The following is a 25,141-nucleotide window of genomic DNA, read 5'->3' on the forward strand; positions in this document are numbered from 1 at the left end:
CACAGTTACAGACCCTTTCAGTTTTTAAGCCACAGTATTTGGATCTGAGTCAAGTAAGAATAGAAGCACTTTGTTGGTCCTGAAGGTTGAGAGCAGTGGAAGATGAATCATAGATGGATTTTGGGAGTCTTAATAAAACTGTAATTGAGGTGAGTTTCACTGTGAAGACTTCCAGGGATGGCCGGCCAACTTGGATGTGGGGATCTTAAGAGTCTTAGTGGCTGTAGCTCTTTCTAAAATGGCCTTAAGACGACCCCTATTATGGGGAAATTAAAGGAGACCTTGTGGGTTTTATCTGCTGGAACGGATCACGGGGTCAAAACATTTTAAAAACAGGTGGTCTGTTACGGGATCACGTACTAAACTAGTGGCAGAAGAGGTAATATAAAGGCAGTTGGCTGTTGCTGTTATCTTAATTCCCAGCTAAACGAGGAGAATGGGCTTCTTGTGGAGATGGAACAGCTCTTGTCCACATTGAGGGGCACCCTTCCTGAACAAGCTTTATCAGCCTGCTCTGTGAGACCCCTTGTAATTGTGTTGCTCTCCACTTCCAGACCCCAGGGGGAATGGTGTCCGAATGGGTCTACAAACAAAAGCCTGATGAGAGTTTCCCCCCTGGCTGGGATGGTGTAATAGAGCCTGTGAGAAATGACAGCAGTACAAGATTCTGTTACACCTGGCTGGGTGGGATGTGGTTAGCCAGTAATTAAGAGGTACAATAAATCTGTTGTAAGGTTCTCTACCAGTTTTTTGTTTTGCATGTTTAATTATACTTGCTAGAAATGTCTTTACTGTATTAAACTTATTAATTTGCTTAATTAGACGTTTTTACATGTTTTCAGCTTAAACAGTTGCAGATTTCCAGTAACATTTTATAAGCGACTTCAACTCTGCAAACTATTAAAGGTCTAATTAAACAAATTATCAGTTCGATTAAGGGTCTAGTTAAGTAATTGAGAGCTCATTTGGAATGAAAACCAGCAGACACAGTGGGTCCCCAGGACCAGGATTGGGAAACCCTGGTTTAGACAATCAAAAAGTAATTATGTTGTGTAATTATGTTTTAAAACTACCAGTACAGAATTTGGTTCTACAGATCTGCATATATAAAATAAAGTGCAGACCACTTAAAGCAGTACTGGTAAATCAGACATGCATTTCATTTTTTGGCCCATCATCCATTTTGTCACATGAGTCGTTTTCTAAAAAAAGGCATGTTTTTAAAAGACATGCCCTCATGCCCTGACATGAAGCCACAAAGCTCAAAAGCTGACGATGATCACATGACATGGATCTTGATTAATTAACTGCCATGTGTGTACATGTACATGCTCTGTACTGAGGGGCAGCAGTGCTTTGATCCTTCACCCTTGCAGGAGAAGGGGCTGGTTTATCCAATGGGAATCCTCACAGGCACTCACGCACCATGGCAGACCTGGAATCCTGCAAACTGTCTCTGATCAGGTCTCTGGTCTCCTAGAACAACACTCTTAACAACAGGGTCTGACGGCCTTGTTTTTGAATAGAGTTACAACGACAAAACAGCCAAGGGAAGCTTCTGGATACCGGCCACAAATTGTACTGTGACAATAATCCCTTCATATGACTTGTACCACAGTACAGCCTCACTATAACAAACCTGATGGGATCTAAGCCTTTTGTGTATTTTATCGAGGTGTTTGTTACAGCGAAAGGACAATCAAAATGATCGATACACTGTTGGAGTAAGTTATTGAGATGAGATTGTGAATAAAAGTAGAATTACTTGTACCTGTTCGTCTCATGTATGCAGTATTTTGCCTTTGCTAACCTATTCATTAAAGAATTAAAATGCAGTACAAAAAGCAAAAATCCTGATTTGAAGCTGAACTTATCAAAATCAATCTGACATGAATCGTTTCAAAGAGCACCAACTCTTAATCCAACATGCAAGAATCCCAAACTGAACTTTTATTCCAAGTCAACCCGACATGAAAAGTTTTGTTGTTGTTGTTGTTGTTTTTTCATTAATCAGTTGTGTTTTGCCACATAGTTGCTGAACAAGCCAAAAAACAGTGCTTTTTGACAACCTGTATTCAAGACAGAGATACACCTGTGTTACTCATTTCCAGCTTTGTTGCAACATGGATGTAGTGACAGTCTTTTGTGTGTTATATTATCTTTTTTAAAATGTTTTATTCATTATAGCCAAAGATTTGTTATGATAAAGGGCATTATAGCAAGGGTGTACTGTACTATTACTAATCGCTAAAGTATAGGCAATGCTAAGGCCTATGCATACACTAGTTTTTCATCTTTAGGACACAGTAACAACAAAAGTGTCATTTATCATAGTTTTTGGATTTTTTTTTTTTTTTAAATTCTACAAACACTTCCGTGTACACTACTGTTGACATTTGAATGCTTAAGTGCTGAGGGTTCCCAGAGAAAATCTAAAAACAGACAACTACAAAAAAACGATGTTTTATCATTGTTTTCATTGCGTAGGGTGTTACCACTAAACCTCAAATTACTTAAAAGGCATACCAGAAAGAAATATAGGTAAATGTGATTGCATGTTGATTATGAAATGAGATCCTATCGCTCACCTGACCGTGGATGACCCCAGTTTTAATATTTGCAACATTCCACTGAGGGGTGTGCCGATACTCATTTACAGAGTAGTTAAGATCTACCTTTAAAAAGTATGTGTGTCGATAGGTATTCAATAAGTCAAACCACGCTTATTTATTAAAGTGTTGATTTCAAAGCAAGAAACCAATCCATAACACTTAACTACTGCGGTGAGGCCATAAACGTGACAATGAAAATATGTAGCAAAAAAAATTAAATACTCTTATCAAAAGACTAAAAGAAAGGTAAGACAAACAATCGCTTATAAAATATACATGAATTGCAGTTTGATCACAGCAGGTTCTATTGAATGCCACTGACAAATAGTTATTGATTGATACTCAATAAACAAGTGAAACTGAGGGACCGCTTTGTTTTGAGTTGAGTAATTAACACTGTTTATTCCATTTAATGTATACGTAACAGCTTCAATTTTTTTAAGGGAAAATAGAAGTTTTGGCACAACCCTGTGCCAATGGAGGCAGGATTAATTTAATGCAAGACACAGGCAACATTGGTTACAAACAAATACATGTGAATTCTAAACATTGTGGATGCGTGTGTCATACAGAATCATATGAATAAGATGGAGTGAAAAACCTGAAATAGCAATTTAGACAACAGCTAATAACAGATATCAGGCTTAAAGAGCATTGAAAGCAAGAAAGAACAAGTGGGTCTTGAGTTGATTTGAAGCGGGCGACTATGGGAGCAACATGTACTAAAGCTGGGAGAGAGTTCCATGAAGCTAAAAAAAGCTCTCTTGTCCTCCTATTTGACTTTTGATGACAGGGCATGGTCCCATTGCACCAGTGCCTTATCTTTTTTTTATCACTCAATGTAATTGAACTGATGAATGACCTGTTTTGATTTCAGGTCCATCCAGCTATGTGTGGCATTCCCAGAGTAAACCCATTGTGTTTATTCAGGGGCCAGGCCGGTGCTGTACAATGTGTCCAACACATGTACAGAAGATTCTCTACTGGGTGTGTTGCCCTGCCATTAGTGGTGCATACTTTTGGCATGCCAGCTTAATTATGCACAGCTACCAGCAATGGCAGACCGAATATACAGTGTTGGAAACTGGAGTTTTTCAGCCTCGGTGGGAAAGTTCTGGACAGTGCAAACTAAATAAAGTCTACAGAGTTTGCTTAAAAGTGTTTGCACTAGTTTTATATGCCTTGCATTTAAAAGTAGGGACTTCCATAAGTGCTAGTTGCTTTTAGCCCATTTTTGTGCTTTTACACACTCATGTTTTGTAGTCATTCCCTGTAAAGCACTATTAATTAAGTTGCAAATTATGTCTTCTCGGTCATAAAAATCCTTTCTATTTTTCTCTGCCTTGGGCCCCCAGCCTGCAACATCCACAGTGACCTTCCATCTAAACCTTACTATTAAATGATGTCACTGCTAGATCATTGTTCTTTCAGTGAGCAAATTTGCGGTGTCGTCTCTGCTTGGTTTTGGGCCAAGTCACAGGAATGTGAAAACGCTATTGCTGTCGGGTCATTTGAAATGCTGCCAATGTGATCTGAAGCCAGTTAAAAAGTGTGTTATGAAAAAAGTCTCTTGCAGTTTTAGGCAGAGCCTCTGAAATGACACTTCTGTAGGTGGGGAAGTTTTGATAGTGACTGAAGAGCCCCATGTGCACTGCCTGCTTGCTCCTAGATGGGTTTCTCACTATCTATGTCTTTTGTGAGCCAGGATTAGGTTACCCAGTCTGCTGGCCACCAATGCAGGAAAATAAGAGAGCAAAGATGACTGAATTACAAACCTGGAAAATACCGTGAATTAAGAGACTAAGACTAGGGTGACAGTGTTATGCAAACGCTGAGAGTGCTTCAAGTTCACAAGTGGTAGTAATACCCTTTTTTGGTATCTTCTGATGCACTCTTTGAATGTACACTCATAGCTACCATCATACCCTTTGTACAGTGTATACAGTAGCTCCACTAACCTCTCTTCTTGCTCTAGGTACTCAGATGTTGGTCTGTTTGTAATGTGTTTTTCTTATTCATCCTCCTACTCCTTCTCTGTATCCCATCTTCGCTCTTAGTGTTGCTGTTTGCACTGGACTTGTGTGCCGCATCATATTCCACCGTGTACCCTTCTCAATTCTCTGTCATTCTTGTGACCTTTTCTCTGTTGAAATGACCCTTTCAAACACGCTTTGTAACCATTTGCTGCACTGCCTGTTTGTGCAAGGCTTTCTGAGATAGGGGGAGGGTTGGGTAGCACATCTACTTCATTTTGTGCATCAGTTCTTGTTTATGGAGCAATTAACTCCCTATGGGTTTCGGGTTATTCTAAAGTACCTTATGAGATTATTTATGAAGGTTTGTATTGTTAAGGTATGAAATAACAAGTTCTCAATGAGAGAAAAAAAAATTATATATAAATTGACCTACTTTTTGGAAAGTCAGTACAGTCCTATTAATACTGCTGAGGGGGCTCATACGTTGATACACGTAACTTCACTTCTGTGTGTGTGGTTTTAGCAACTTAGCAATGTCCTTGGACCTAGGGGCTTCTAATAGAAGTTAAGTTACCTATTTAATAAACAGACTGTCAAATAACATTTTGTGTCCCTATTGTCAACCAAACATTTTTTTAGATTTGAACTCGGGGTCTCCGTCTAAAAGCACCTGTTTCTAACGTCTTGGCAATCTTGATCTTATTAGAAATAACCAGATTGCTTTATTGTAAACCCAGGTTTCATGCAGCCTCTTTCATTGTGTAACTTATTTATTTATATTTCTCAACTTGACGTGACTTTTGAAGAGTGTGTTGGCCGCTTCAGACTTAAGAAGAAGAGCGATCAAGATTAATTTTCATTGGTTCTCCCGTCAATGAAAACTGCCTTTCATGTACTAACAGAAACCTTTTAAGCAAACCAAAAAATACAAATAAATTTTAGACTAAAACCAATTGTGAGTGTGCTATTTATCTTTTAACAATAATAAAAATGAAAGACCAACTACTATCAAAACTAAATTAATTGTGTATTTCTGTCTTGCCTTAGGATCTAAACGGTTGTCAGATTTGTACTGGTTTTCTTTTAGTATTTTTAAGTTGTAAATTATGGACAAAGACATTTCTTTCTGTAATTTAGCCACCAGTTGCTGCTCTGGATTCTGTTAAAAGCCCTAATCCAGGAGCCTATAACAGTCAGCGGGATATAAATCCTGCGCTGTAGTGTCTCCAAACAGTTTCCCATAAATATTTTACAGAACGATGGGAGCAAATCTGTCGGAACACCCCAAAGAACTTTAATAGCCCCTTTCTGAGCCTTGGAACAACGGTTTTTCATCCCCCCCCCCCCCCCCCCCCCTCCACTGCTAGGCAGTTAGGGCCTCTATGAGACAGACTCTTGATCCCAATTACTGCAGTCACTGTGTTTTCAAGAGGAAATTAAACAAGTTGCAGTATATTCTAGCCCTTTGTTCTAGTTTTTTTTTTTTGAGGGGGGGGTGGGGGTGGCCAGATGTTCTTGCAATGCTGGACATGCCCTTACTTGGATGATCTATAGTACCATCAGTGGATATCTTATTATTTTTAATGATTGCTCAGCAGTTCAGTGAGGTAGCTGTGGGGACGAGTGATTGGGTTTGGTTCTTGCAGGATGATCAGCTGTTCCAACTTTTTGCATTTCTCTGGTTAATGGCCCAAGCTCTCCTCTTTTTTTTTTTTTTCATTTCCTTTTAGTTTAGGTTTGACTTTTACATAAATGCATTAATTCCGTCTTTGTTTCTAGTGGGATTCCTAGTTTTAAACTAAAGCACTGGCAACATGCTTAAATTCATACATGATGCAGAGATACTAAACAGGAACACCTTTCTTCCACTGGTCCATTGCTTGTCTGATGGCAAATTCACTTTACAGTACAGGATCTTTTGCTTGGATGGGTATTCAGCCATCAGTGCTACAAGCTGGTCACCTACAACAAGGGACATTAAATCAAATCCCTGACTCTGGACAAGGAGAAACCTCAACAATGGATTCAAAAGCAAGAGCACAGAAGAAAAAGAGAAGCTTCACTAATCCCAGTCCTAATGTACTTTTTTTTTTTTGGTTTTGTTGCACAAGTTGCCTTTTTGCCATGTCTTATTAAGGAGATATGCTGTATAATAATATATCTAGCCAACATATCGAAACTCCCACGCCAGTCATTGGTTTATAGGCTTGTTTTTAGAACAAGCAGCCGTTCAGGAAACCTGCAAAGGGAAACATTGAGTTTACTTCCCAGGGGAGCTTTCACAACTGTTTTATTGGGAGATCAGTTACAGGGATGTGGGGTTTGCAGGAGGGAGGGCGGTTGTTACCCTTTCCAAGGGCCACTAGAAGCTTGTTCTTACTAGATGCCCCCTTTAAGCCATTGCAAACCTGTATTGTATGTTCACTTTTATCAAACCAGTCGCAAGACAACTGGTCAACTATAATGGAGAGCAATAGGTTTTTTGTTTTTTTTAATCAGTACTGTTTTTCTAAACTTCTTGGACTGCTTTGCTACTGAGGTTTCCACACTGAAGTCCAGCAGAGCACCTCAATGACATGGGAATCCATCAAGGCAACTAGCCCCTGTTTTCTAGAACTGATCTAACTTTGAAACTGCAAGGCTGTAGTATGCCAAATTTATAAGATAATGCATCTATAAGTCCATCCCTAGTCTATACAATAGTATTTCCAAATAAGTTTATTCATTTGTGGTGCAGTGTTAAACACATTAAGAATAAGAGAGTCTGCACCTGCTCCCTGAACCCTGCTGATTTTTAGAAGCCTGTAACTCATTCTCCTACAGGAACATATATGTGTTCTGCTGGCCTTTTAAAACCACATAAACACAGCCCACATGTGCAGTAAAACTGAAAGAGCAGGGAATGCATCATGGGACCTATCTCGATACCACCTGTATTAAGTACCTGGTGCTGAGGACACAGATTCCACTGTTAGAGCAAAAAGTATGCTTTCCTCTGCTGGGAAAGCTCCCAGCCAGCCAGCTCATAATTGTGTCACCCCTCATCTGTCAGGCTGGGAAATGGGACAACGGTGAAGCGATTCTGATTTCATTCTGCTTGCTGTTTCTGCTGCTAATCTTTGAACACTTGTCAGGGTAGTAGGGTATTTGACTGCTCATGAGGGCTGAGGGACTGACCACACTGAGAATAGCTTTCAGTGCCGTTCAGGGAAGCGTTCACAAAGGCATGAACTTGGTGCCTGTGAAGGACTGACAGCACAGGAGGAAACACATTGTCAGTCCTATCTCTATAGTGCTAGCACAGGGATAAATGTAGTTCCTGACAAAGGTGTGAGACTTGACAGTGCTGTAGGCTGCAAACTCCGCTATCAACAGGGCAGGTACCAGTGCAGGAATGAATTCCGTGACTGACAGCACTGAATTCTGAACCTCAGTCTGTCCACACAACAGGTGCTGCTTGTTTACTATAACTTGACCTTTGCTAGGCAGAATCCCCCTAGCCCGGGGCAACTTTGTGCCAATTCTCGAAGACTGAGGCAAGGTCAATTCCATATCTGCTGCCCCAAAGGCTGTTGCTGAAGTTGCTTTTAGCAACATTATCAATGCCAGTAGACATGGGGTTTAGTAGTGGTGGCAAAACATTTTCTAGCTCCAGAAGGAGAGGGAAGAGTCAAAAGGATGCAAATCTGAAAGGATTCATTCCTAGTTAACAATAAATAATTGATGGTGAGTGCACAGTACATTGTGACAAGCAGTAGTTTTATTTAAACAATAATATTGTCTGACTTTGCACCACACAGGGATTTGAATATATTGAAGAAGCTTTGCAGGTCAAGGAAGACTTTTGTGCCTGTGAAAGATCAGGTGTTACTGATGGCTCAACGCCCAGAAGCCCTCAATCTACATAAGCAGGTGCAGGGCAAGCATTTTTGACAGGTGATGAATTAAAGACGCTGCCCTTGGCCCCCTGAGTGTTTTGTCTTGTCTTGTCTCCCCATGCAACTCTTCCAGTTGAAATCGTTTTTTTGCTTATTGATAATCCCCGGTTGGCCTTTTTCTTCACAAACACACAAGATTTCTAAAGTGGAATTTCTAATCTAATCAGTTACAGTTGTCATGGCCTCCTTTGAAACAAAGTGTTTTAACAACTGGTAATATGTGATTAACTCCCTGCACCATGTATTGTTACTGCTTCCCATCCCCAAACAAGATATTCAAGAGCAGCTAAATAATGTATTCCAGTCTGTGAAAACTATTTTTTTTGACCTGGTCCACCTGTTGTTCTTCTGGTAGTATCTTGCTAGTTGTATACTATTGTCATTATAACATGTTTTAGCGTATTGGTAAAGTTGTTATGAAATGGATGCCTGCTGGATGATCACTCCTTGATATTGTCTGAACAGTAGTTCCAACTTGAACACAAGGCTGAGAAATTAATTTTAATGAAACAAATTGACCACCCTGTTTATCTGTCTCGGATGTTTAGACCTACAGTGTCTCGGACAGATAGATCTCATAGGAAATCAAAACAAACAGCTTTTGACTGATTCCTCTTTAGCAGGAGCCATTTACAAGTGAGGGGTGTGAGATTTATTGTGCCAGGCAGTTGAAAAGGGGAGTACTGTAACTAATTTTGATCCATTACAGTTCTTAAGAAATCTACTGGACAGTTAGTTTAGTAAGAGCAAGTCAGAAGTTTTATTAAACTGAACAGATCCTTAACATGGGCATCCTAAGCTGTAGATTTTCTATTGCAATTTGTTAGAGCCTAATTAAGCAGTTATCATGAATTTCCTGTGACAGATTATTGCTTTGCAACAGAATAAAGCCTGCGCATGTATCTCATGGATGGAGAAAAAAAGATTCCCATTGCATAGCTGTTGGAACCATTTCAGGTTTTGTTGTAAGGCCCATCTGGACTTTTCGTCTCACTGGTTTGCCAAAAACTCAGTTAAAACCTGTATTGTCACCTAGCTATTCTATTCCTGTATTTCTATGGAGACCTGGGTGTTTTTTTGTGGTCTCAACCAAGCCTCAGGAGACTAATCCACAAAACCACTGCACAACTTAGCACAGTTCATCATGACTGGCAGTCTGTTTGAGAGTCAGAGGCAGGCGATGTTCAGGTCAGGAATAAAGAACAATCTGTTGACTAATGTACATGTAGTTTATTTTAGGATGCATGAACCAGTTTTTAATACTGGTGGTTGACATTCCAAGTGGGACCAATTAATAGTGAAGTCCCACTGATTTGTGATTATTAAGTGAACAAATTTAAAAGATATATATATATATATATATATATATATATATATATATATATATATATATATATATAATAATTTTTATGATCTGGCCAAAATCTGAAGTCATCCAGAGACTTGTCATTATTTTAGATTTAGAAGTGATACTTTCCCTTTACTATAGAAGGAACTATTTTGTTCTAACTCCAGTTATTGATACCAGCGGTCTGGTTAAATTGCAAAAGCTCTTGCAGACAAACACCTTTGCCTGTTGGACAGTTACAGACATTTTGGCTAGATGAATATATACAAATATGACTGGTTTAAGCTGAAGTGTTGGAAGGTGTTTAAAATGTAATATCTTTAAATATAACCTTTCAAAATTATCTTGCGTAACCTTTTTGTTGGGGTGAGGGGGATTCTCTGCCTGTATTTGCAAAGTAGTTAACCAGGGGACTAAATGCTTTGCCTTTTCTTTTCACTGCAATTATAAGTAGACTGAGACGCACTTGTAAACAACAACCATTTGTGTGTGTATCCATGTTGGGTGTTTTGTTGTTTCATTCAGTGGACATGTAGAGCAACAGACATTCTGTATTTACCAACCTCAACATCCTACAGATGTTAGTGCGCTGTAATTCAGTTTTTACCAAAGCAAACACCCATAAGAGACTGTCTTGCCTCTATTCCGCAATGTGAAACAGTTCCTTGCAAACTCATTGACGGGAAAGCCTGTTCAAGCCATGGCGTGCCATTGGCACAGATCCAGACCATTTCAAAGCAGCTTGCCGTGCTCAGTGGAAGCTCCCTTTTATTTGTGATATCAAAGGCGGCATTCACTTATTTGTACAGGTGATTTCCATTAAACCCAATAACCTGACCGCCTGTTTACCATCAAGGTTGTTGTCATTTAGCTGTCTCGCTGCTGAATAATAGGAAATCACAATGAAAAGTGAACTGAATAAATGCAGGGTAATTGCTCAGCTGTATTTTTTGCCATTTTCCCCAGTAATTGATATGATGAGGGCCTGTGGCTCTGGGCTCATGGCAGGCTGCAGTGCATAAAGAGGGAGATCATTGCAGGGGTTCACCTTCCCTCACGTCCTCCCCAGGGGAAAGAGTTACGTAGCCCTTTTGAGTGGATGATATTGAAGCTCTTGTGTTTTGTGGTCATTAATCTGTTCATTAAAAAGTGAGGGGGAGTGAAATGTACCTGTTTGCTCAACTGCTTTTATCAGTTGGTTACAGTATATATTAACAAAAATGCACCAGGAAATTCTGCAGTATGTTGTTTTAGTTTAATATCTATAACTATACTACCCCTTAACTGGCCTTAACTTCTGTATGGGGAATATACAGTATGCTCCAGACGATGACTCGACCATTTTAAAGCATTCCGAATTTCATTTATGTGAAGCAGGTCTATTTATAAGAAGTTATGTCAGTAGATGGAACTTTCACCCCCAAAGAGAATATACAATATATAATTTTCTATATGTTTCTGGAAATACAGATGACACTTTGATGAGAAGATCATGCTAATCCATCTGTCTTCCTGTTCCATTTTCAGCGTGGGATAGATGGATTCTGGAAGTCGGTGGCCCTGCAGGTCCCCAAAGCGCCCACAGAGATGCGCATCCTGAACCCCTACTTTTTCCAGGAGGCTGCTTTCCACTTCATCGGACTGCCTCAGAACAATGGGCTCATGGGGAAAGGGGTAAGTTAGCAGGAAGGGGGGTGGAACTTAATGTTCACTGCTAAATGTTAAATGTCTATTGGCACTGTGAAAAAGTACAAGGGCATAGTGCCTTTCAGGACATACCACTCTACCATTGGACTTCAGTGCCTCGTAGTTAGCTCATAATAAAGGTTACAAAGGGGAGGAGGCCATTCGGCCCATTTTGCTTGTTTGGTTGTTAGTAGCTTATTGATCCCAGAATCATATCAAGCAGCATCTTGAAGGATCCCAGGGTGTCGGCTTCAACAACATTACTGGGGAGTTGGTTCCAGACTCTCACAATTCTCTGTATAAAAAAAGTGCCTCCTATTTTCTGGTCTGAATGCCCCTTTATCTAATTTCCATTTGTGACCCCTGGTCCTTGTTTCTTTTTTCAGACATATTTACTTGTATTCATCTCTTAAACAGTTGCAGTTCATGTTACTTTATCAAATGTTTCAGCTAGCTTGAAATATGCAACTGTTCAAGAGCTGAAAACAAGTAAAAAGGTCTAATTAAGCAAATTATCAGTTCAATTAAGGGTCTAGTTAAGTAATTGAGAACTTAACTGAAATGAAAACCACAAGACCAAGTTTGAGAAGCCCTGGTCTAGAAGAAGACATTTCTGAGTCAACATAAACTCCTAGGTCTTTTTCATAGATTCCTTCAATTTCAGTATCTCCCATATTGTATTTATAATGGACGTTTTTCTTGCCTGCGTGCAGTACCTTACACTTTTCTGTATTAAATGTCATTGCCATGTGTCTGCCCAGTTCTGAATGCTGTCTAGATCACCTCTGCTGCTGCAGTAGGTGTTTGCCACCTATTTTTGTGTTGTCTGCAAATTTAACAAGTTTGCTTATGCCAGAATCCAAGTAATTAATGTAGATTAGGAAGAGCAGCTCTGTAGTACTCCACTGGTTACCTCGCTCCATTTTGGGGTTTTTCTTCAATCAGTACTTTCTGTTTTCTACATGTCAACCACTCCCTAATCCATTTTCATGCATTTCCTTGAATCCCTACTGCGTTCAGTTTGAAAATTAATCTTTTTATGCGGGACTTTGCGGGGCTTACTTGAAATCTAAATAAACCATGTCATATGCTTTGCAATTATCCATTGTCGGTATTGCATTCTCCAAAAAACCAAGCAAGTTAGTTAAACACAATCTCCCTTTCCTAAAACCAGGATACTGTTGCCATATAGGTAATTTTCCTTTTTGGATCTTTTTATAGTTTCCGAAACTTTACATATAATAGAAGTCAGACTTATTAGTCTTGGTTATTAGTACCGGACGTGGCTGCTTTTACAGTCCTCCTCTCAAACCACTTAGCCACGTTTTTCACAGTGCATCCATATTGCACCCACCCTGCCACATGGTGTCAGTTACTATTGTCCAGAACAAAATGCAGATCCTATGGAATGACGTGAGCCTCGGAACTAATGTGGGGCGACTGCAGTTTGTAAATCCCTTAATAGCCATTAAATAAGGAGGTGTGTGTGACAAGGTTCAGAGTCCTATAGATGCACTGTATCTCAAACCTACCCCACCCCCAATTTCTGTTTCTAATAAATGGTGAACAAGCAACTTAAAAAAAAAAAAAGAAAGAAATATGTGCAGGATGTTAAACTAATCACAAGAGACAGTTATGAGGTTTGGTAACATTTTTGTTTTATTTTTTCAATGAACATTTGGTACTAGTATGAAAAACAAAATTAAAATCTTTGTTAAAAAACTTTTAAGACATTTTAATCGTGGCCCAGTTTTTAAATATGGGATTGGTTGTAATGATTAGAGAAGTGGGGACTACAGCCACTAAGGCTAAAGAAGGTTGCTACTTTTAGCTGAACACAGCACAACAACCAGGGAACAGCAGTATAAAGAACTGATCACGACGGACACACAGACACATCCTCCACTTCAATAACTTAATTCCTACCAGACAAATCAGGGTTATGGGGCTCTTCTTCCTGGCTGACTAGGAACTTAAGTATCCAGCCAACCAAATGGTCAATGCACAGGTGTTACGAAACCATGCCGCCTTGTGGGTCGAGGGTACATTTATATTTCATAGGGTGTTCTTAAAAATAATTATTAAGATTGCTTTAAATGAGCAAAAATCAGTCTCAAACCCTCATCTCTACAGACCACCACAGTTTGATCTCTTCAGTGAACACTGGTTGTCATTATTTTTTGAGGTTGATACTTGGGTGAAATATCCTTCAAGTCAGTATTTCTGTAAGGCTGCTTCACCCCCCACTACACCCCCCACCCCACTTTCCAGTGAAAGTGTGAATGGGGTTTCCGTGGAGACTGTGCTTACGCTCACTTGGACCTCTCCTATCGAGCCGTAGCACGCCTCTGCCTTATCAGCCTCTCGTCAGGCTCTCCAGACAGGGATTAGTGCTGTCATTCAGAGCGGTACACTGATAAGCCATTGTACAGGAGAGAGTATTAACCTTGGGTTTGGTGCTTGACAGTGACTGCCGCAGAGAATACATTACTGCAACGACCGCTCAGTCCTTCACTGCTTGAAAGCACAATCAGCAATTTTTTCTTTTTTTTGTGCATTTGTCCATTTTCATTTATTTAATTTTTTTCCACTTTCAAAACACTACAGCGATTTAGTTGTACATTACTGTCACCTGTGATTTGAATCTTCTGCTTCCAGGGCATTTACCTGTAGTGTTTACATTCTCTCCGTGCCTATCTCTCCCTTGTCCAGGATTTATTGTCTGTTTCCACCATGACTACTGCCATGTTTTGCCTGTCTTCCCTGTCTCTCTCTCTCTCTCTCTCTCTCTCTCTCTCTCTCTCTCTCTCTCTCTCTCTCTCTCTCTCTCTCTCTCTCTCTCAATTTCTTCACAGTTTCTGATTTAAGCCCTGCTCCACATCATTCTGTCCTGTGCTGTGCTGTGCTTTGCTGCAGGGGTTTGTGTGTGTATGAATGCTGACAGTTCTACCCCTGTCTCTTGCAGAATATTCCCACCCTGGGCACTGTTGCTATAACAATGGCCCTCCATAACTGTGATGAGGTGGCGGTGGCAGGTTTCGGGTATGATATGAACACCCCTTACGCACCTTTGCATTACTACGAGAACATCAAGATGTCTGCCATTAAAGAGGTATTTCCATGCTGCTCCACAGCATTGAGATGTTATAAATAGCTTTAACTTGTTTTAAAAGCTTTTATGTAGTCCACTACCTTTTATATAAATGTATTCTTTAATGGCCATTATTAGCTACCCTATTCATACAGGAATTGCATTAGGTGCCGTTTTGTGTTCTTGGCATACAACACAGAGTTTTAATGGATTTAAATGATACCACAATAATGGTAAGAACTAAGTCTTTGGATAACTGTAAAACAAAAATACTAATAAAAATTACAAAATGGACTGCATGGCTTCAGGTTACTTTGGTTTTGCTAAGGGACTGGCTCTCTAGAAAGCTCACTAGCCATTGTTGTTGGTGATTTAAACTCCTCTGAACACTATTGATAAGGTAATGTCAGCTGTCTGCTAGCTCTCCGAGTAACCAAGGCACGGTTAAGAATACACACAGACACTGTGTCAAAAGGATTTGTACTTGGCTTAAGGCTTACATAAGGGTAACGTTTGTTTTAATCTTACAGTATGAAACAAAAAAAAAAATACCACTGCCTGTTTTGAGTAGAAAGTTTGCTGCTAGAGATTAGTTAGCCCACACTGAAAGATCAATAACAAAGCAATTATATGTAGACATGTGTTCAAAAGTGGAGTGTGCTGCACCTTAATGGAGCATATTTTAAGGTTATATGAAAGAACAGATTGACAAAATTGCATTCTCATGCCCTAATAAGCTACATGCCTTAATATATCTGCACAAAGAGCCTTAAGAAAAAGAAAGAGTGTAATACTTATCTAAATTCAGGCCGGGTCAGTAGTGGAACCCAAATAAAGAAGAACCTTCAGCTTTTCCACAGCTTGTGCCACTGATCCATAAGAAGCCGCTGGCTGACAGTGGGGTAACCCACCTTCCAGTTCTCCCAGCAGGTGTCACTACTTGACAAACCCAGGCCTATATCGCACCATTCATTTCGATAGGGATTTCATTTGGACCCAAAACTAGTGGTGAATTATACAGAATGCCAGTATGTACTCTTTACATATGCAGTGCCTATAGTCTGGAATTAAAATAGTTTTTTTTTTTTTTTTTTTTTTTTTTTTTTTTTTATCTACACATCCTATCCCACAACTTCCAAGTGAAAAAAATATTCTAGAAATTTGTAGAAAATTACAAGAATTTATTAAGAAGTGGAAGGGGTATGACACCACCAAAACCCTGCCTAGATCAGGCCGTCCCTCCAAACTGGATGACCGAGCAACAAGGAGACTGATCAGAGAGGCTACCACGAGGCCAATGGCAACTTTCCAAGAGCTACAGGCTTTTATGGCTAAGACTGGTCAAAGTGTGCATGTGACAACAATATCCCCCAAGCACTCCACAAATCTGGCCTGTATGGTAGGGTGGAAAGAAGGAAGCCATTACTCAAGAAAAGGCCACCTTGAATCCCGTTTGCAAAAAAACACTCTGATTCTGTAGCCATGTGGTAAAAAGTTTTGTGGTCTGACGAAACTAAAATGCAACTTTTTGGCCTAAATGCAAAGCATTATGTTGCAAACCCAACACAGCGCATCACCCAAAGAACACCATCCCTACTGTGAAGCATGGTGGTGGCAGCATCATGTTATGGAGATGTTTCTCATCGGCAGGGACTGGTGACTTGTCAGGATAGAAAGGAAAATGAATGTACAGAGAAGTCCTTGAGGAAAACCTGCCATCCTCTGCAAGAAAGCTGAAACTGGGACGGAAGTTCGCCTTTCAGCATGACAACAAACCAAAACACACAGCCAAAGCTACACTGGCGTAGCTAAGGAACAAAAAGTTAAATGTCCTTGAATGGCCCAGTCAGAGCCCCGACCTAAATCCAATCGAACATTTGTGACATGACTTGAAGATTGCTGTCAATCAACGCTCCTCAAGGAACTTGACAGAGCTTGAACAGTTTTGTAAGAAGAATGGTCAAATATTGCCAAATCTAGGTGTGTAAAGTTGGTAGAGACCTATCCCAACAGATTCACAGCTGTAATTGCTGCCAAAGGTGCTTCCACCAAGTATTAACTCAGAGGGTGGAGACTTTTCCAATTATGAGCTTTCAGTTTTGTATATATATGTATATATTTTTTCTCAATAAAAACTTTTTTTCACCTTAACAGTGTGGAGTATGTTGTGTAGATAAGTGGAAAAAATCATTTAAATGCATGAAACTCTGAGGCACTGACACAACAAAATGTGAAAAAAGTTTAAGGGGGTGTAGACTTTCTGTAGGCACTGTATACGTACATTTTTGAACACAAGCAAACACAACAGTTTCTACCTTTTAATTCAGAATGGTAAATCATTGTCTGAATTTGTTTCTCTTTAATTTGTGCATCTCACGTTACACTACAGTGGGATAGTCCAGGCCTGGTGTTGGGGGGTGATCCTCGCTCTCCGGTCATGCCATCCAATCTTCTCCCTGCAGTTACATTTAGCTCTTGTATTTCAATTTGCTGCTACAAATACTGCGTGCTTGCAGGTGATGAATTATTGAGGGCAGTGTAATTGTTTCTGTGTGACCCGGCAGCAGGATAGGCGAGTGAGGGAGGCAGGTGACGAGATTGTTTTCTGGGCTTCAGTGTTACGGAGAAAAGAAAATTGATTCAATCCTGGAAGTCAGGTTTAGGGCAGCAGGAAACCCTTCCTCCGTCTATGTCTCTCATTTTCTCTGTTTTGATCTGATGTAATTAAGTGAAAAAGATTGATGTCTTCGTTTTCAGAAGGTCAGGTTTGAATCAAGTACAGGTTAGTGACTGGGGGCAGTTCATGTGAAAAATTGCATCATACAGTATCTGGGGAATTAGCTAAGCTGGGCAGCACAAACAACTAATGCCAATAACACTAGCACTGCCATAGCCACTTTTTGAACGGCTTTTGCAGTTAAATATCTCCGCATATGTGAATATCTCATGCAAGTCCTTTCTTAAGTGTTACTACATATTTGAATTAAATACCCATTCGGTCGTTCAGCTGCAGAATTGTAAAAGTGAAGAAGCTGTAAGCACTCGCGTCTTCAACCGCCAGACCCGCAGTTTATGCGGCGTATTGAAATCAATACAATATTGCCGGCAATTTAGTCATACATTTGGAAATAAAATCCTAGTCATTGTTGAGCGCTGAAATACTAATGAAAGTCATTCAACACATCACATGTTATTATTTATTTATTTTATTAGCAGTTTTTTTTTTTTCTCATCTGAATCCGCTCAGCAAGTTTGTCCTTTGTAATTCAATCTTGAGAACATTGCAAACCTAGGTGTTATGATCAGTGCCTCGATCAGTCACCTCATTATCATGTATGCTAATTCTTTTGTATTAGTTGTAGAGCTGGCGACAGGCTGGCTGGTGTTAGCATTTATTCGACTCTGCTGTGGGCACTCCAATTCATCATTATCCGTGTACTGACTGTGAAGACGAGTACTGAATATTGAAGAAGTGATTGAACTGTTACAAAATTTGGCTGAAGGAGGTGCTGATGGCGGGGTGAGTGGTAATGACAGCGACGCATCCTGGGCTGTCGAAACCAGCAGTTCGGACAGTGAGCCGGATTTACCTGCAGGTCAAATGCAACAAATGCCGACCAGGAGAGGGAGAGGTCGTAGCCCTGGCCATGGCAGATCCAGATCCAGTACTGGAGAACCAGCTGCTGGCCCTGCGGCTCCTCCTGAATCTGCCGCTTCAGCGCCACCAGCACCAAGCAATCCGCTTCTCCGTCAGCTGCATCAGCTTCTCCAAGCATAATTCAGGAGACGGGCAAAGGTGGGACAGTTTGGAAAATTATAAATCCTGGTGATGAGGCTTTGAGAAAACGCACATCAGAAAATGTTTTGTTTGAAGCTTCAGGCCCAACGCCGCACGCACAACGAAACATAGATACCCCACTCGGTGCATTTCTGTTGTTGATCTGTATGCAGCTGCTGCTTCACATTCAGCGCTGTACCGTGGCAGAGGCACAGTGGGTACTGAATGTTGACCCCTGGGAACTGTCTTTGGAGGAATTACAAGCTTTCATTGGAATCCTGTATGTGCATGGCACATATGCGGGCAAAAGCATTTATGTGGAGAGCTATTGGTCACAAAAGGAAATCCTGAGATTCATATGTTGTGATTTGAGAACAACAAGAGCAGACCGACTTATTACAAATAAATTTGCCATGGCATCAGAGGTTTTGGACCGCTTCATCACAAATAGCATTGCATGCTATACGCCTGGACCGTGGATGAGCAGCTGTTTCCCACAAAGGCACGCTGTCGCTGGACACAGTACTTGGCCAACAAACCAGACAAGTTTGGCATCAAATTCTGGCTTGCAGCTGACGTGGATTCCAAATACCTTGTAAATGGTTTCCCCTACCTGGGAAAGGACAAAACGCGCTCTGTTGTTGAGAGACGGAGACAGTGTTGTGCTGAGGCTAATGGAGCCGTACTTGGGCAAAGGACGAAATGTCACCACTGACAATTTTCTTTTTCATTTCAAAGCCGTTTTAAAATGGAGCTGCACGTTTTGCAGATGCAGCGATTGTATGTAATCCAAAATCTCTGCAGTTCTAGTGTTAAATAGTACATTTCGAACAATTCTTCATTGTCCTGTAGCTCCTGAAAATAGGCATTAATGGACAAATGTCCCATTTAATATAGATTTAAAAGTCGAATGCATCTTGGAAACCCAGGTTATTAAAGATCTTCCCTAAAACTGGCCAACAATCCTTTTAATATAAAGAACCTGAGACAGATTACTTTGGACAAGCAAGTTCTTGCACGGGCCACTTGTATATTATAGTTTTGCCAGTTCCCACTTGAGGCAGATGAACAACTCGGATGAAATTTGCTGGCCTCTTTGAAATCTGACCTAATGCGGCTCCCCGATTCATCTGACTTGTCGATTTTAGAAACCAAACACATTTAAGAAATTCACTTTCAGTATAATACTTGCTTTTATTGTATTTTTGTCAAATTCTGTTATTGTCAATTTGAAAATCTAAATGTTTTTAATATTTCTAATGAGCTTACAAGCAGGTAGTTCTTGTAAACTGAATCCATGTGCTTGATCTGTCTAAATCGATAAAAAATACAACCAAAATGTGTGTAGAGAGTTACTTACTGGAGCAATATGAAAAGAACATTGCGACACAACTAGGCACTGTCTGACATAGGTGTCTTGAGTAGGAAGAGCTCCTGTGGGTTTAACACCAGGCTTTGAAACCCTTTGAACCCCATTGTGGTTCAAGACAGGTTCCCTGCCAGTGGAAACAGTTTGCATGAAACATTACTTTCACTACCCCTTCCACTCTGCCGATCAGCACAGGTCTGTCCATGTCTTGCTACAGTCATGTCTTGCTACGGCCTCGCACCATGTGTGGGTGGGGTACTATATGGAACAGGGCAAGGTGATTATCCCAGTTTAATCCTGGCTCTGCTGTAAAAATACAGCCTGTGAACTGTACACAGTAAACGCACACAGCTAGGTGCCCCGTGTTGATATGTAGGTCCTTTATCATTGCGCACACACACACGCACACACACACACAGTGTAACAGAATACTCTTCTTGCACTGTGTACAGCCATAGAGGCTGCACTGTGATCAATCTCTGGTCTGTTGTGGTGTCAAGTGCTCTGGATAGACAGGTCCTCTTGAGAGCAGGTGGGCTGAGGAATCCTTGCAATGCAGGCCTGGCCTGTTTAAAAACAGCGCTGGGGCTTATTCAGAACACCTAAGAGGAATCAAGGGCTCTGGTTACAGGCTATTAACATTGCCCTACCATCAGAGAGCTGACCATGAGCATGGCTGTGTGATTTAGGGGATCACCACCCACCTTGGACACACAGGAAAAAGGAGACTAACATGAGAAGCGCACAAGTTTTATCTGGCTTAAAAACTAGAATAAATCACCATTATGTAAATCTAAGGACTTTCCAGTCATGTCTAGTTATGTGCAGGAGATTTCATTGGTCATACTTTCTTTGAAAGCTTGGGAACAAAGCGATTTTATTGCTGGTTTATTAATCATCTCTGATGGCATTCAAAAGTGATAAAGGGTTTTAATTGTTCAGCTATGAAGACCAGTGTGGTTTAGCAAGGGAGAACACTATACATCCAGTTTGCTTTGCATTATAATTGTTTTACAATCTCCTCTCCTTCTCTTTCAGTCTTGGACCCACAACATTGGGAAGGAGAAGGAATTTCTCCGCAAGCTGGTGAAGGGCAAAGTTATCACCGACCTGACAAACGGGATCTGAAACATCTCAGGGTTGGGAAAAAAACCCTTCCAAATGATTAGTAGAAGGGAAGAGAACCCCAGGAGAGGTACCAGACAACAGCTGAGTACAGATAGGACCCCATCTCCATCAAAAAGACGGTGGAAAAGAAAACCGGCAAGGCGGCTGTAGCAAATCCCCAGAGGATCAGACATGCTCAGCTGGCACCTGTGTCGTTGGGTGAAAGTTGCTGTGGAGTGTGGGTGGGTGGGGGTATTTTACTTAGTGTTATTTTTTGTAGCTTCTACAAACTGAAGCATAAGTGTTTTAATTTTTAAAAACAGTGGAAAAAATAGCAGAACAGAAGACAATGTGATGTGCCAAATGTACCTCTGGAGGAGACGTCCTCCGTAATGTGTTTTGAATGTATACAACAACGTTAGACATCAGAGAATCGCCGCCTTCTCTTTTTTCGGTTTTCAGTTGTTTGCATTGCCCTTTCGATAACTACTTCTATGAGAAAGTGTCCGTCCGGGTGTCAACGTACATCTCCTGCTGCTATCGCTGAGAAAGGGCAAGGTGCTCTGTTTTGAGAAGTTACTCCTGTTTTTAAACACCTGACTTACTGGATTATTTATGTGATCTTATTTTCTCTGCTGGAATGAATACTGAAAACACAACAAACACAAACAAAAATGGTCGACGGTTTCAAAATCTCTACAAGTTTAAACAAAGAACAAAGAATTCATCAAGGAAAGATGTTTTTGATATCCATTCGTGCTTCCTAATACCAGAGCCCGGACATGTTTTTTGCCCAGTTGCTTTTGAGGTTTTTGAAATTCAAGCAACCAACTCGTACAGTTTTTCAGTGCTGTTATCATGGAACCTGTTTTTTTTTTTTAGTTTTTGTTTTGTTTAATTTAGGCTTGGATCATGCCTAGGTTGAATGAACTTTAATTTAATATGGATATTGGTAGAATGAAAGTTAAGTATTATTACACCATTTAAGTAATAATATATGAATTTTTGTGTGTGAAGGTGGGCACCTAGGTATCCACAGGGTCTCCAAGAAGTGAAGTGACTAAAAAGTATCTTAGCTAGACAAACAAAATATATTTATTTTTATCTATTTTGCAAGGAGCTCTGGGTTGGAAGTGAGACTACTATTGCTTAATGGTTTGAACCATTCTGGGTTTAACTGACAGATGACAGTTGACTCTCTAACTGGTCTGCAGTGTGGGGTTTGCTTAATAATTACTCACCAGTGAAATGATTCAAACCATTGTGCAATAAGAGTCTTATTTGAATCCATGGGGATATCGCTATAATGAATTACTGTAGGTCAATATTGATGGTCTAGTATTTTCACAGTCATTGAGGAATATTAACAAGGTGTCATTTTTCTTTGATAATGGTTTGTAACGTGAAGTTTGAATCGTATACATATAACAAGTTATGACTGTTACCATATCAACAAATGTGTAACCAACACATACAAATCAGTTGTCAAATAAAGCTTTTAAAAGTCACTAAATATCACTCTGATTTTACACATGTGTGCAAGTTTCAAACATTACAAATCTTATTTATACTGATAAAGAAAGGCAATGGTCAGATTTGTGCACTCAATTGATTTCAATTATGTGTTTGTGTTTAACTTTTTATGTATTTTGTTGGCAGTAAGAGTAAATGGAGGTCATTGATACCTGAGTCGTATTTAGGATTGAAATTTATAACTGCTACACTAGTTGCTTTTTTTTCAGCAGGCAAGTTGCAGGACCCTTGTATATTTTCTTTTTACATAATCCATTTTTTGTTCTGAAACGTTGCTTTTCTTTATGTACTTATCTGTGACATGAATAACAAACGTAGCATCCTTTCTCATGTTTTATATAATAAACTATTCATCACCATCTAGCTAACTAGTGTGTTACACTCCAATGCACTTTTCTTGATTAGTGGTATTCTTAGGTACAGATGGAAGATTATTGTAAACACTAATGGCCTGAATCAATGACTACATCTGTAAACTATCATTCACTGTGCAGTAAGTGTTCACTCATGCCATATTAATACTGAAAGTATATTCTTATGCTGCTTTTATGTATAAAATAGATTTAAAAAAAAACAACTGGGAATATAATTCTAAATATGCAAAATATGTGGCCTCTCCATGGTATAATTAAATGTAAGGTGGATGTGTGTTTTTTTTTTTGTTTTGTTTTTTTTCTTCAGAATTCTGGTGGTAGGCTTTCCTATCAAAATATTTTAGCATAGCAACCATACTAGCTTTTTATCATTAAGAATGTGTACTTAAAAAGCAAATTGCTACCTGCCGGCAGTTTTGTTTAATGCCAATTTGGGTTTTATTTTCAGTATATACCGGTATCTGGGGTTTATTTCAATTTTTCCAAATAGCTGCAGTATTAGAACGAATCAAATGCAATGATATACTGGTTATTAATATCATTACATATAAGAAATACAGTGAGTTCTGCCAAAACAAATCATGTTTATAAATTTCAGTGGCTGATTTAAGATCTGTGATGATTAACATAGACCCCTATATCTATAATGTGAAGTTGTGTTTCAGAAATGTTATATTGCATTTACCTTATAAAGATCTCTCTTTTGTCTTCTGATGTACTGTATGAAGTATATTTTAATGTTTAATGCTTGCAGGTATATCTACATACAGTGTACTGTATGAACAAATTCTGGTTCCCACTGAACAAATAAAAAGGCCACTAGTTATGCTCTCAGAACAAATAGTCTCTCATTTTATTCGGCACTATTGGAATCTGCTCCATCCCTCCCACCATTAACACCACACTCAACATCAGCTTTGGCTAGAAGCTGTATGACCGCCCCCCCACCACCACCACCATTGCACCCTGGAGTAGAACATTGATAGTGCCAAGACAAAAGCCTTTGTGAATGGCAGAACCTGTAAACGTCTGCAGTGCCTTGACTAACTGCTTCTCGCCAGCTGTGTCGCAGAGCAGAATTTCACTCATGTTTTCTTTTTTTTATTATTATGAAAAGATGCTTTATTGCATAAACAAACTCCCAATTAATCTAAGCTCCAGTCACAATTGTACAGTTCATGTTTGTAGGATTGTAAATATGAATATAAAGTTCTGGGTAGCATCAGGAGTCTAAACTGCCCATCCCTGTTAATTTTAATTTTTTTTTTGTTGTTGTTTTTTTTTTTGCTGTAGTCCACTTCAGTTGCCTGCAGTTTAAAAGTGAATACAGTGCATGTGTTTCTTTATGATTTAGAAATGAGAAAGGTACATTGATTTAATCTCGGAGAAGGCTGAAGTCTGTTTTAATCAAGTGAACCGAGCTTGCACATTCACAGACCTCTTCATCAGTATTTTTGTATTCTTTCATTATGTTTGGAGGGAATTAATAAATCACCCAGACACTCTGTTCATTTTTTGGGCAGCTAATAACGTCGCTTTAGCTTTTGTGCTTTTGTCCCGCACTGGGCTAAAATCTGGACTCCATGGAAATCATATTGGGTATCAAAAAATGGATTAATCTGGATGATTCATAAAAAAAAAAAAAAAATAGAAAGAAATTGGAGCACAGCTGACAGGATTTACTAATACTGGAACTATTTAAGATGACCTGAATTACGTTGTAAATACACATGTGCATCTGTACCTTGTGTGTTAGTTTAACGACATGAATTATTAGACTGCCTTCCCAGATTGTAAGAAGATACTGTTGGCCTGGGTACAAAATACATATTTACATTATAGTGTAGTGTGGTAATGTACTGAGAGAAGGAGAAAATTATTAGGATATAGGACCTCCCAGATTTCTGAGAATAGGAAATCCCAGGTTTAAATGATTATGATATTGTTAATGTCTGAATACTGGTCTATTTTAGGTTCTCTGAAAGAGTTTTAGGGAGAACGTGAAATACTGTTTTTAAGGGGGAGGTTGCTGCTCTTGTCAAGATTCTGACAGTTAGACACATTATAATTTTGAATTGGGTGATTAAATGTTAAACTGCCTTAGTCAATGTGTTCACCTGTATGTGCATGGTTAGTAGTCTAAATGTTAATATTACCAGCAGATTACAGATTCACTTTGAATCATTTCTGAATTATTTCTCAATGTGTAGTAGTTGGTTCCCCGGTCTACGTACAGCATCATCAGTGCCATTACAGAATGAATAGCTCACTTTTTTATTATTATTATTATTATGTGCACCTACTTATTATACAGCATTAAAATGGTCAG

General features: G+C 39.6%; 1 protein-coding gene across 3 annotated transcripts in view; it reads left to right on the forward strand.

The window, feature by feature from the left end:
* The window catches only part of LOC121326896 (CMP-N-acetylneuraminate-beta-1,4-galactoside alpha-2,3-sialyltransferase-like), a 90,073-nt gene extending 66,301 nt beyond the window's left edge, over positions 1-23,772 (forward strand). For all 3 annotated transcript variants that reach the window (XM_041270526.1, XM_041270525.1, XM_041270527.1), the window contains 3 exons: positions 11,402-11,548; positions 14,526-14,672; positions 20,837-23,772. In XM_041270526.1, the coding sequence (XP_041126460.1) occupies positions 11,402-11,548; positions 14,526-14,672; positions 20,837-20,926 (384 nt within the window). In that variant the 3' untranslated portion in view covers positions 20,927-23,772. The remainder of the gene's footprint in view (positions 1-11,401; positions 11,549-14,525; positions 14,673-20,836) is intronic.
* Positions 23,773-25,141: the final 1,369 nt, after the last annotated feature.

The sequence above is a fragment of the Polyodon spathula genome, chromosome 14 (genome assembly GCF_017654505.1).
Source record: "Polyodon spathula isolate WHYD16114869_AA chromosome 14, ASM1765450v1, whole genome shotgun sequence".
Lineage (NCBI taxonomy): Eukaryota > Metazoa > Chordata > Actinopteri > Acipenseriformes > Polyodontidae > Polyodon > Polyodon spathula.